Below are 14,371 nucleotides of genomic sequence, written 5' to 3'. Positions count from 1 at the left end.
GTGTCTCAGACACCGACTGCAACTCGCTATGGGGTCGCAATGACCCACCTCATGAATATTCAAGAGGTGGGTCGCTAATTGCGGCCCCATAGCGAGTATAGGCACTCGCTAACATGGAGGCCTGCTGTAGTCAGCAGGCCTCCATGTTAGCGACCTGCTTTTCAATAAAGCAGTTTTTTTTTTTTTAAATGTAGCCCGTTTTCCCTAAGGGAAAACGAGCTGCATTTCAAAAAATCCGAAACCTTTTGTTTCGGTTTTTTCAGGGCAGGGAGTGGTCCCTTGGACCACTCCCTGCCCTGAAAAAATGTTTTGGGGTCCATTCACAAAGGGGAAGGGGTCCCGTGGGGACCCCTTCCCGTTTGCGAATGGGTTACCATCCACTTCAAGTGGATGGTAACTGCGACTCCATTTGCGACCGCATAATCGGTCACAAATGGAATTGCATACCATTGCGAATCGCAAATAGGAAGGGAACACCCCTTCCTATTTGCGATTCGGAAATGCATTTTGCGAGTCGGTAACGACTCGCAAAATGCATTTCTGCATAGGAAACACGCATTTGCGAGTCGCAAACGGCAAATTTTGCCGTTTGCGACTCGCAAAGTGCTTCCTACATCTGGCCCTTAGTGCACAGCTAATTCCTTTTACACCCAATACACCTGATAATGACTGCTTCTAGACCCAGTACATCTGATAATGACTGCTTCTAGATCCAATGCATCTGATAGTAACTGTTCTTTGACCTAAGCATCTGACAATGACTGCTTATAGAACCAATGCACCTAATAATGACTGCTTCTATATCCAATGCACCTAATAATGACTGCTTCTAGACCCAATGCACCTGATAATAGCCGCATCTAACCCAGTGCATCTGATAATGACTGTTTATAGACTTGGTGCACAGCTAATTCCTTCTACACCCAATACACTAATAATGTCTGCTTCTAGACCCAATGCACTAGATAATGACTGCTTCTATACCCAATGAATCTGATAATGACTGTTTATAGACAGTGCACAGCTAACTCCTTCTACACCCAATACACCTGATAAAATCTGCTTCTAGACCGAATGCATCTAATAATGACGGTTTCTAGACCCAATGCATCAGATAGTAACTGCTTTTTGACCCATGCATCTGATAATGACTGCTTATAGACCCAATGCACCTAAAAATAACTGCTTCTAGACCAATGCACCTGATAATAGCTGCTTCTAAACCAGTGCATCTGATAATTACTATTTATAGACTTGGTGCACAGATAACTCCTTCTAGACCCAATGCACCTGATAATGACTGCTTCTATACCCAATGCATCTGATAATGACTGCTTCTATACCCAATGCATCTGATAATGACTGCTTCTAGACCCAATGCACCTGATAATGACTGCTTCTAGACCCAGTGCACCTGATAGTGTCTGCTACTAGACCCAATGTGTCTGATGACTGCTTCTAGACCCAATGCACCTGATAATGACTGCTTCTAGACCAATGCACCTGATAATAGCTGCTTCTAAACCAGTGCATCTGATAATGACTATTTATAGACTTGGTGCACAGATAACTCCTTCTAGACCCAATGCACCTGATAATGACTGCTTCTATACCCAATGCATCTGATAATGACTGCTTCCAGACCCAATGCACCTGATAATGACTGCTTCTAGACCCAATGCACCTGATAGTGTCTGCTACTAGACCCAATGTGCCTGATGACTGCTTCTAGACCCAATGCACCTGATAATAGCTGCTTCTAAACCAGTGCATCTGATAATGACTATTTATAGACTTGGTGCACAGATAACTCCTTCTAGACCCAATGCACCTGATAATGACTGCTTCTATACCCAATGCATCTGATAATGACTGATTCTATACCCAATGCATCTGATAATGACTGCTTCTAGACCCAATGCACCTGATAATGACTGCTTCTAGACCCAGTGCACCTGATAGTGTCTGCTACTAGACCCAATGTGTCTGATGACTGCTTCTAGACCCAATGCACCTGATAATGACTGCTTTTAGACCCAATGCACCTGATAATGACTGCTTCTAGACTCAAATGCACCTAATAGCTGCTTCTAGACAGTGCGTCTGATAATTACTGTTTATAGACAGTGCACAGCTAACTCCTTCATCACTCAATACACCTGATAATGTCTACTTCTAGACACAGTGTACCTGATGACTGCTTCTAGACCCAATGCACCCGATAATGACTGCTTCTAGACCCAATGCACCTGATAGTGTCTGCTTCTAGACCCAATGTACCTGATGGCTGCTTCTAGACTCAATGTACCTGATGACTGCTTCTAGACCCAATGCACCTGATAATGACTGCTTCTAGACCCAATATACATGACAATGTCTGCTTCTAGACCAAATGTACCTGATGACTGCTTCTAGACCCAATGCACCTGATAATGACTGCTTCTAGACCGAATGTACCTGATGACTGCTTCTAGACCCAATGCACCTGATAATGACTGCTTCCAGACCCAATACACCTGACAATGACTGCTTCTACTTCTACACCCAGTGCCCCTGATAATAACTGCTTCTAGACCCAATACACATGACAATGTCTGCTTCTAGACTTAGGGCCAGATGTACCAAAGGATTTTACCCATTCTGTGTCTATGGGAAAAAGCTTTCGTACATATGGCCCTTAGTGCACAGCTAAGCGCTTCTAGACCCAATACACCTGATAATGTCTGGTCCTAGACCAAATGCACCTGATAATGACTGCTCCTAGACTCAATGCACTTGATAATGTCTCCTTTTAGACTCAATGTACCTGATGACTGCATTTAGACCCAATGCACCTGATAATGACTGCTTCTAGACCAATGCACCTGATAATGTCTGCTTCTAGACCGAATGTACCTGATGACTGCTTTGAGACCCAATGCATCTGATAATGTCTGCTCCTATACCCAATGCACCAGATAATGACTGCTGCTAGACCCAATGTACCTGATGACTGCTTCTAGACTCAATGCCTCTGATAATGACTGCTTCTAGACCCAATAAACCTGACAATGACTGCTTCTACTTCTACACCGAGTGCACCTGATAATAACTGCTCCTAGACCCAATGCACTTGATAATGTCTGCTCCCTTACCCAATGCACTTGATAATGACTGCTTCTAGACCCAATGCACCTGACAATTACTGCTTCTACTTCTACACCCAGTGCACCTGATAATAACTGCTCCTAGACCCAATGCACTTGATGATGTCTGCTTCTAGACTTATTGTACCTGATGACTGTTTCTAGGCCGAATGCACCTGATAATGACTGCTTGCAGACCCAATGCACCTGATAGTGTCTACCTCTAGACCCAAAATACCCGATGACTGCTTCTAGACCCAATGCACCTGATAATGTCTGCTCCTAGACTCAAAGCACTTGATATATGACTGTCTCTAGACCCATTGCACCTGATAATGACTACTTCTAGACCCAATGTCCTGATGACTGCTTCTAGACCCAATGCACCTGATAATGACTGCTTCTAGACCCAATGCACCTGAAAATGTCTGCTCCTATACACAATGCACTTGATAGTGACTGCTTCTAGACCCAATGCACCTGACAATTACTGCTTCTACTTCTACACGCAGTGCACCTGATAATAACTGCTTGTAGGCCCAATGCACCTGATAATAACTGCTTCTATACCCGTGCATCTGATAATGACTGCTTCTAGACCCAATGCACCCGATAATGTCTGCTTCTAGACCCAATGTAACTGATGACTGATTCTAGACCTAATGCACCTGATAATGCCTACTCCTACATCCAATGCACTTGATAATGACTGTCTGTAGACCCAATGCACCCGATAATGTCTGCTTCTAGACCCAATGCACTTGATAATGACTGCTTCTAGACCCAATACATCTGATGTATGACTGTGCCTGCATGTCTCTACCTGTCTATAGTTGTACACAAGTGCTGACAGTGCCTGCATGTCTCTACCTGCCTACAGTTGTACAAGAGTGCTGACAGTGCCTGCATGTCTCTACCTGCCTACAGTTGTACAAGAGTGCTGACAGTGCCTGCATGTCTCTACCAGCCTACAGTTGTACACGAGTGCTGACAGTGCCTGCATGCGCCTACCTGCCTACAGTTGTACAGGAATGCTGACAGTGCCTGCATGTCTCTACCTGCCTACAGTTGTACACGAGTGCTGACAGTGCCTGCATGTCTGTACCTGCCTACAGTTGTACAAGAGTGCTGACAGTGCCTGCATGTCTGTACCTGCCTACAGTTGTACAAGAGTGCTGACAGTGCCTGCATGTCTCTACCTGGCTTCAGCTGTACACGAGTGCTGACAATGCCTGCACGTCTCTACCTGCCTCCTACAGTTGTACAAGAGTGCTGACAGTGCCTGCATGTCTCTACCTGCCTAAAGGCAGGTGTTCCAGAGTGCTGACAGTGCCTGCATATCTCTACCTGCCTACAGTTGTACAAGAGTGCTGACAGTGCCTGTATGTCTCTACCTGCCTACAGTTGTACACGAGTGCTGACAGTGCCTGCATGTCTCTACCTGTCTACAGTTGTACACGAGTGCTGACAGTGCCTGCATGTCTCTACCTGTCTACAGTTGTACACCAGTGCTGACAGTGCCTGCATGTCTCTACCTGCCTCCTACAGTTTTAGAAGAGTGCTGACAGTGCCTGCATGTCTCTACCTGCCTCCTACAGTTGTACAAGAGTGCTGACAGTGCCTGCATGTCTCTACCTGACTACAGTTGTACAAGAGTGCTGACAGTGCCTGCATGTCTCTACCTGCCTACAGTCGTACAAGAGTGCTGACAGTGCCTGCATGTCTCTACCTGCCTAAAGTTGTACACGAGTGCTGACAGTGCCTGCATGTCTCTATCTGTCTACAGTTGTACACAAGTGCTGACAGTGCCTGCATGTCTCTACCTGTCTACAGTTGTACACGAGTGCTGACAGTGCCTGCATGTCTCTTCCTGCCTACAGTTGTACACGAGTGCTGACAGTGCCTGCATGTCTCTACCTGTCTACAGTTGTACACAAGTGCTGACAGTGCCTGCATGTCTCTACCTGGCTTCAGCTGTAGACGAGTGCTGACAGTGCCTGCATGTCTCTACCTGGCTTCAGCTGTACACAAGTGCTGACAGTGCCTGCATGTCTCTACCTGCCTACAGTTGTACAAGAGTCCTGACAGTGCCTGCATGTCTCTACCTGCCTACAGTTGTACACGAGTGCTGACAGTGCCTGCATGTCTGTACCTGCCTACAGTTGTACAAGAGTGCTGACAGTGCCTGCATGTCTGTACCTGCCTACAGTTGTACAAGAGTGCTGACAGTGCCTGCATGTCTCTACCTGGCTTCAGCTGTACACGAGTGCTGACAATGCCTGCACGTCTCTACCTGCCTCCTACAGTTGTACAAGAGTGCTGACAGTGCCTGCATGTCTCTACCTGTCTACAGTTGTACACAAGTGCTGACAGTGCCTGCATGTCTCTACCTGGCTTCAGCTGTAGACGAGTGCTGACAGTGCCTGCATGTCTCTACCTGGCTTCAGCTGTACACGAGTGCTGACAGTGCCTGCATGTCTCTACCTGCCTACAGTTGTACAAGAGTCCTGACAGTGCCTGCATGTCTCTACCTGCCTACAGTTGTACACGATTGCTGACAGTGCCTGCATGTTTCTCCCTGCCTGCAGTGGTATGGAACTGCCTGACAGTGCCTGCATGTCTCTACCTGCCTACTGTTGTACACGAGTGCTGACAGTGCCTGCATGTCTCTACCTGTCTACAGTTGTACAAGAGTGCTGACAGTGCCTGTATGTCTCTACCTGCCTACAGTTGTACAAGAGTGCAGACAGTGCCTGCATGTCTCTACCTGCCTCCTACAGTTGTACAAGAGTGCTGACAGTGCCTGCATGTCTCTACCTCCCTACAGTTGTACACGAGTGCTGACAGTGCCTGCACGTTTCTACCTTCTTACAGTTGTACACGAGTGCTGACAGTGCCTGCATGACTCTACCTGCCTACAGTTGTACACTAGTGCTGAAAGTGCCTGCATGTTTCTACCTGGCTTCAGCTGTACACGAGTGCTGACAGTGCCTGCATGTCTCTATCTGCCTACAGTTGTACACAAGTGCTGACAGTGCCTGCATGTCTCTACCTGGCTTCAGTCGTACACGAGTGCTGACAGTGCCTGCATGTCTCTTCCTGGCTTCAGTCGTACACGAGTGCTGACAGTGCCCGTATGTCTCTACCTGGCTTCAGTCGTACACAAGTGCTAACAGTGCCTGCATGTGTCTACCTGCCTACAGTTGTACAAGAGTGCTGACAGTGCCTGCATGCGCCTACCTGCCTACAGTTGTACAAGACTGCTGACAGTGCCTGCATGTCTCTACCTGCCTACAGTTGTACACGAGTGCTGACAGTGCCTGCATGTCTCTACCTGGCTTCAGTCGTACACGAGTGCTGACAGTGCCTGTATGTCTCTACCTGGCTTCAGTCGTATACGAGTGCTGACAGGGCCTGCATGTGTCTACCTGCCTACAGTTGTACAAGAGTGCTGACAGTGCCTGCATGTCTCTACCTGCCTACAGGCAGGCGTACAAGAGTGCTGACAGTGCCTGCATGTCTCTACCTGGCTTCAGCTCTACACGAGTGCTGACAGTGCCTGCATGTCTCTACCTGGCTTCAGTCGTACACGAGTGCTGACAGTGCCTGCATGTCTCTACCTGCCTACAGTTGTACAAGAGTGCTGGCAGTGCCTGCATGTCTCTACCTGCCTACAGTTGTACACGAGTACTGACAGTGCCTGCATGTCTCTACCTGGCTTCAGTCGTACACGAGTGCTGACAGTGCCTGCATGTCTCTACCTGGCTTCAGCTGTACACGAGTGCTGACAGTGCCTGCATGTCTCTACCTGGCTTCAGTCGTACACAAGTGCTGACAGTGCCTGCATGCCTCTACCTGCCTACAGTTGACCAAGAGTGCTGACAGTGCCTGCATGCCTGTACCTGGCTTCAGTTGTACACGAGTGCTGACAGTGACTGCATGTCTCTACCTGACTACAGTTGTACACGAGTGCTGAGAGTGCCTGCATTCCTCCACCTGCCTACAGTTGTGCAAGAGTGCTGACAGTGCCTGTATGCCTGTACCTGGCTTCAGTTGTACACGAGTGCTGACAGTGCCTGCATGCCTCTACCTGGCTTCAGTTGTACACGAGTGCTGACAGTGCCTGCATGTCTCTACCTGGCTTCAGTCGTACACAAGTGCTGACAGTGCCTGCATGTCTCTACCTGGCTTCAGCTGTACGCGAGTGCTGACAGTGCCTGCATGTCTCTACCTGGCTACAGTTGTACAAGAGTGCTGACAGTGCCTGCATGTCTCTACCTGCCTAAAGGCAGGTGTTCCAGAGTGCTGACAGTGCCTGCATGTCTCTACCTGCCTACAGTTGTGCAAGAGTGCTGACAGTGCCTGAATGTCTCTACCTGCCTACAGTTGTACACGAGTGCTGACAGTGCCTGCATGCCTCTACCTGGCTTCAGTTGTTCACGAGTGCTGACAGTGCCTGCATGTCTCTACCTGGCTTCAGTTGTTCACGAGTGCTGACAGTGCCTGCATGTCTCCACCTGGCTTCAGTTGTACAAGAGTGCTGACAGTGCCTGCATGTCTCTACCTGGCTTCAGTCGTACACGAGTGCTGACAGTGCCTGCATGTCTCTACCTGGCTTCAGCTGTACGCGAGTGCTGACAGTGCCTGCATGCCTCTACCTGGCTTCAGTTGTTCACGAGTGCTGACAGTGCCTGCATGTCTCCACCTGGCTTCAGTTGTACAAGAGTGCTGACAGTGCCTGCATGTCTCCACCTGACTACAGTTGTACAAGAGTGCTGACAGTGCCTGTATGTCTCTACCTGCCTACAGTTGTGCAAGAGTGCTGACAGTGCCTGTATGCCTGTACCTGGCTTCAGTTGTACACGAGTGCTGACAGTGCCTGCATGCCTCTACCTGGCTTCAGTTGTACACGAGTGCTGACAGTGCCTGCATGTCTCTACCTGGCTTCAGTCGTACACGAGTGCTGACAGTGCCTGCATGTCTCTACCTGGCTTCAGCTGTACGCGAGTGCTGACAGTGCCTGCATGTCTCTACCTGGCTACAGTTGTACAAGAGTGCTGACAGTGCCTGCATGTCTCTACCTGCCTAAAGGCAGGTGTTCCAGAGTGCTGACAGTGCCTGCATGTCTCTACCTGCCTACAGTTGTGCAAGAGTGCTGACAGTGCCTGAATGTCTCTACCTGCCTACAGTTGTACACGAGTGCTGACAGTGCCTGCATGCCTCTACCTGGCTTCAGTTGTTCACGAGTGCTGACAGTGCCTGCATGTCTCTACCTGGCTTCAGTTGTTCACGAGTGCTGACAGTGCCTGCATGTCTCCACCTGGCTTCAGTTGTACAAGAGTGCTGACAGTGCCTGCATGTCTCTACCTGGCTTCAGTCGTACACGAGTGCTGACAGTGCCTGCATGTCTCTACCTGGCTTCAGCTGTACGTGAGTGCTGACAGTGCCTGCATGCCTCTACCTGGCTTCAGTTGTTCACGAGTGCTGACAGTGCCTGCATGTCTCCACCTGGCTTCAGTTGTACAAGAGTGCTGACAGTGCCTGCATGTCTCCACCTGACTACAGTTGTACAAGAGTGCTGACAGTGCCTGTATGTCTCTACCTGCCTACAGTCGTACAAGAGTGCTGACAGTGCCTGCATGTCTCTACCTGGCTTCAGCTGTACACGAGTGCTGACAGTGCCTGCATGTCTCTAGTGATAAGGAAGTGCCTGCCAGTGCCCGCACCGCCTCCACTAACGCCTGTTCCTTGCCCCTAGAGTCCTGTGAAGGTGTGCAGTGCGGTGCCGAGAAGCAGTGCCAGATGTTGCAGGGCCGGCCGCGCTGCATGTGTGCCCCTGACTGCACCGGGGTGGTCCTGGGGCTACCGGTGTGTGGCTCGGACGGCAGAACCTACGGCGATGAGTGTGAGCTGATGCTGGCACGGTGCCAGGGCCACCCGGACCTCCAGCTCATGTACCACGGGACCTGTAAAAGTGCGTACCCACCTCTCTGTGTCTGTCTGTCTCCGTGCCCCTAGTTCCATCTCTCTCTATGTCTGCCAGTCTGCCTCTCTCTCTGTCTGTTTGCACCCCGACGCTCTCTCTTTCCCATATGTCTACTAGTCTCTCTCTCTCTCTCATCTTTATTTCTCTATATCTGCCAGTCTCTCTCTCTCTCTCTTCTTTATTTCTCTATCTCTCTCTCTCTCTCTCTCTCTGCACTCTGGCCTGTTGTAATCTCTCTGTGGGCTTTTAACCCCACCCACTGCTGCTATTCATTCCTTGGTGTGCTTGTCCTAAATGCTTCATTTCTATTGGTGCATTTTGTGAAATGCCCCTCCTTTGTGTGCTGAGCTCCCTCCCAGGCGATTTGACTAAGTGAACATTTTTGTTGGCCATCATACTATGTCAGCGTGTGATGGCCCCTCCTCCGGTTTGCTTTCATCCTAGCCGATCCTTTCTAGACATTCACAAGGGAGCAAATAACTCTCACGCTCATGGTGGCCGTGGCGCTTTGAATCGGCTCACTTATGTCCACTATTTTTGTTTTCATTTTCAATTTATGTGCCAAGAAAAGTCCAGTTAGGAATTTACAACGCTAATACCTCTAACTCAAGCAAATGCGAGATCCGTTGCATTGCAAATGCTTGTTTATAGAGCTGTTTGGCTCTCCATAGAGCCTCATGGTACTAGACTGACTCACGAGCCTCACAGAGGTGAAAACACATGAACCTTAAGAGTCTGGTAGAGCCCATCAGCGACAGTGTACCTGAGCGTAGCTAGCTCAGTGATGTCTCTCCAGTGTACTAAAGCCCTGATCACAAGTGTAAGGAAACGCCTCCTTGGCATGGTTACCCCCTGACTTTTTGCCTTTGCTGATGCCAAGTTATGATTGAAAGTGTGCTGGGACCCTTCTAACCAGGCCCCAGCACCAGTGTTCTTTCCCTAAACTGTACCTTTGCTTCCACAATTGGCACACCCTGGCACTCAGATAAGTCCCTTGTAAATGGTACCTCTGGTACCAAGGGTCCTGATACCAGGGAAGGTCTCTAAGGGCTGCAGCATGTCTTATGCCACCCTGGGGACCCCTCACTCAGCACATGCACACTGCTTGCCAGCTTGTGTGTGCTGGTGGGGAGAAAATTACTAAGTCGACATGGCACTCCCCTCAGAGTGCCATGCCCTCAACCCACTACCTGTGGCATAGGTAAGTCGCCCCTCTAGCAGGCCTTATAGTCCTAAGGCAGGGTGCACTATACCACAGGTGAGGGCATATGTGAATGAGCACTATGGGGGTGATTCCTAGTTTGGCGGGCGGCGGTCGCCGCCCGCCAAGCGGGAACCGCCAAAAGACCGTACCGCGGTCAAAAGACCGCGGCGGTCATTCTGGCTTTCCCGCTGGGCGGGCGGGCGACCGCCAAAAGGCCGCCCGCCCAGCGGGAAACCCACAGCAACGATGAAGCCGGCTCCGAATGGAGCCGGCGGAGTTGCTTTTGTGCGACGGGTGCAGTGTGGGGCCCTGTTAGGGGGCCCCTGCAGTGCCCATGCCATTGGCATGGGCACTGCAGGGGCCCCCAGGGGCCCCACGACACCCGTTCCCGCCAGCCTGGTTCTGGCAGTCGAAACCGCCAGAACCAGGCTGGCGGGAAGGGGGTCAGAATCCCCATGGCGGCGCTGCCTGCAGCGCCGCCATGGGGGATTCTGCAGGCCAGGGGAAAACCGGCGGGAAACCGCCAGTTTCCCTTTTCTGACCGCGGCTTTACCGCTGCGGTCAGAATGGGCCTGGATGCACCGCCAGCCTGTTGGCAGTGCATCCGCGGTCCCCTACCCTGGCGGTCTCGGACCGCCAGGGTAGGAATGACCCCCTATGTCCCTACAGTACTAAGCAAAACCTTAGACATTGTAAGTGCAGGGTATCCATAAGAGTATATGGTCTGGGAGTTTGTCAAACACGAACTCCACAGTTCCATAATGGCTACACTGAAATCTGGGAAGTTTGATATCAAACTTCTCAGCACAATAAATGCACACTGATGCCAGTGTGGAATTTATTGTACAAAGAGCCCAGAGGGCATCTTAGAGATGCCCCCTGAAAACATACCCGACTTCCAGCATAGGCTGACTAGTTTCTGCCAGCCTGCCACACACCTGACATGTTGCTGCCCACATGGGGAGAGTGCCTTTGTCACTCTGTGGCCAGGAACAAAGCCTGTACTGGGTGGAGGTGCTTCTCACCTCCCCCTGCAGGAACTGTAACACCTGGCGGCGAGCCTCAAAGGCTCACCCCTTTTGTTACAGTGCCCCAGGGCATCCCAGCTAGTGGAGATGCCCGCCCCTCCACCCACTGCCCCCACTTTTGGCGGCAAGGCTGGAGGAGATAAAGAGAAACCGAAGGAGGAGTCACCCACCAGTCAGGACAACCCCTAAGGTGCCCTGAGCTGAGGTGACCCCTGCCTTTAGAAATCCCCTATCTTGAGTTTGGAGGATTCCCCCAGTAGGATTAGAGATGTGTCCCCCTGCCCTCAGGGAGGAGGCACAAAGAGGGTGTGGCCACCCTTCAGGACAGTATCCATTGGCTACTGCCCTCCTGATCTAAACATACCCCTAAATTTAGTATTTAGGGGCACTCCAGAACCCAGGAAATCAGATTCCTGCAACCTGAAACAAGAAGGACTGCTGACCTGAAAGCCCTGCAGAGAAGATGGAAGACAACAACTGCTTTGGCCCCAGCCCTACCGTCCTGTCTCCTGACTCGAAAAACAGCAACAGCAGCGCATCCGACAGGGACCAGCGACCTCTAAAGCCTCAGAGGACTGCCCTGAACCTAAGGACCAAGAAACTCCTGTGAGCAGCGTCTCTGATCAACAACGGCATCAATATTGCAACTTTTCTGCAACTTCTAAGGACTTCACTCTTCCCGCCGAAAGCGTGAGACTTCACCCTCTGCACCCGACGCCCCCGGCTCGAGCTCCAGAGAACCAACACCGCAGGGAGGGCTTCCAGGTGACTGCGACCTCGTGAGTAGCCTGAAACGACCCCCCTGGACCCCCACAGGGACGCATGCAGAGAGAATCCAGAGGCTCCCCCTGACTGTGATTGCCTGTAACAAGGAACCCAACGCCTGGACCAAGCACTGCACCCGCAGCCCCCAGGACCAGAAGGAACCGAACCTCAGTGCAGGAGTGACCCCCAGGCGACCCTCTGCCTAGCCCAGTCAGTGGCTGGCCCGTGAAGCCCCCCCTCTGCCCTGCCTGCACTGCAAGAGTGACCCCCCGGTCCCTCCATGAAATCCAATACAAAACCCGACGCCTGCTTTGCACACTGCACCCGGCCGCCCTTGTGCCGCTGAGGGTTTGTTTTGTGTGCCTACTTGTGTCTCCCCCAGTGCTCCACAAAACCTCCCTGCTCTGCCCTCTGAAGATGCGGGTACTTACCTGCTGGCAGACTGGAACCAGAGAACCCCTGTTCTTCATAGGCACCTATGTGTTTTGGGCACCTCTTCAACCTCTGCACCTGACCGGCCCTGTGCTGCTGGTGTGGTAACTTTGGGGTTTTCTTGAACCCCCAACGGTGGGCTGCCTATGCAAGTGTCTTACTTACCTGAAAAACTAACCATTACTTACCTCCCTCAGGAACTGTTGATTTTTGCAGTGTGTCCCCTTTTAAAATAGCTTATTGCCATTTTAAGAAAAACTGTATATGTTATTGCTCTAATTCAAAGTCCCTAACTTACCTGTGTGGAGTACCTTGCATTTTATGTATTTACTTCAAATCTTGAACTTGTGGTTCTGAAAATAAATTAAGAAAATATATTTTTCTATTTAAAAACTATTGGCCTGGAGTTAAGTCTTTGAGTGTGTGTTCCTCATGTATTGCCTGTGTGTGTACAACAAATGCTTAACACTACCCTCTGATAAGCCTACTGCTCGACTACACTACCACAAAATAGAGCATTAGAATTATATATTTTTGCAACTATCAACCTCTAAGGGGAACCCTTGGACTCTGTGCACACTATCTCTTACTTTGAGATAGTATATACAGAGCCAACTTCCTACAACAGGTGAATGACTCTGCCCCAGCCCTGCTGGCTATCCAGGGGCCTCGTCTTTCACAGTCTTCACAATACTAGCTTCTTAAGGAGCAAACTCGTTTTTTCAAGTTACAACTAAGATCACATGATAAACCCCAAATTCTAAACACCCCAACACCTGCCACACACACATTCACACACCAGGGCACCACAGCCATGCTCCACTTCCAGTTCTGGGGCTAAGAACCACACGCAGCTCCTCCAAAGCACCTGAGTTATGGCCAAAACAACTCATACTATGTCAGTGCTGGCAACTACACACAGCTCTGCTAGTGCACCCCAGTCATACGCAGCTCTGCCAGTGCACCCCGGTCCTACGCAGCTCTGCCAGTGCACCTCAGTCCTGGCCAGCCGCACCCACTGCTGTGTCAGTGCTGGCACCCACACGCAGCTCTGCCAGTGCACCTCAGTCTTATGCAGCTCTGCCAGTGCACCTCAGTCCTGGCCAGCGGCTCCTGCTGCTGTGTCAGTGCTGGCACCCACATGCAGCTCTGCCAGTGCACCTCAGTCTTATGCAGCTCTGCCAGTGCACCTCAGTCCTGGCCAGCGGCTCCTGCTGCTGTGTCAGTGCTGGCACCCACATGCAGCTCTGCCAGTGCACCCCAGTCCTGGCCAGCAGCACCTGCTGCTGTGCCAGTACTGGCACCCACACGGCGCTCTGCCAGTGCACCTCAGTCCTGGCAAGCGGGACCCGCTACTGCGTCAGTGCTGGCACCCGCACGCAGCTCTGCCAGTGCACCTCAGTCCTACGCAGTTCTACCAGTGCACCCCAGTCCTGGCCAGTGGCACTCGCTGCTGTGTCAGTGCTGGCACCCACACGCAGCTCTGCCAGTGCACCCCAGTCCTACGCAGCTCTGCCAGTGCACCCCAGTCCTACGCAGTTCTACCAGTGCACCTCAGTCCTGGCCAGCGGAACCTGCTGCTGCGTCAGTGCTGGCACCCACACGCAGCTCTGCCAGTGCACCTCAGTCTTACGCAGCTCTGCCAGTGCACCCCAGTCCTGGCCAGCAGGTGCCAGTGCACCTCAGTCCTACGCAGCTCTGCCAGTGCACCTCAGTCCTGGCCAGCGGCTCCCGCTGCTGTGTCAGTGCTGGCACCCACATGCAGCTCTGCCAGTGCACCTCAGTCCTACGCAGTTCTGCCAGTGCACCCCAGTCCTACACAGCTCTGCCA

At 51.3% G+C, this 14,371-nt stretch overlaps 1 protein-coding gene across 1 annotated transcript in view; it reads left to right on the top strand.

Moving 5' to 3' along the window:
- Positions 1 to 14,371, top strand: part of FSTL3 (follistatin like 3) — a 75,254-nt gene that overhangs the window by 31,442 nt on the left and 29,441 nt on the right. The window contains exon 3 of the mRNA XM_069216373.1: positions 8,884 to 9,099. Coding sequence (XP_069072474.1) covers positions 8,884 to 9,099 — 216 coding nt within the window. The remainder of the gene's footprint in view (positions 1 to 8,883; positions 9,100 to 14,371) is intronic.

This window comes from Pleurodeles waltl, chromosome 12 (genome assembly GCF_031143425.1).
Source record: "Pleurodeles waltl isolate 20211129_DDA chromosome 12, aPleWal1.hap1.20221129, whole genome shotgun sequence".
Classification (NCBI taxonomy): domain Eukaryota; kingdom Metazoa; phylum Chordata; class Amphibia; order Caudata; family Salamandridae; genus Pleurodeles; species Pleurodeles waltl.
Note: the sequence above shows the minus strand (reverse complement) of the source record. Positions and strands in the feature narration are given on the sequence as shown.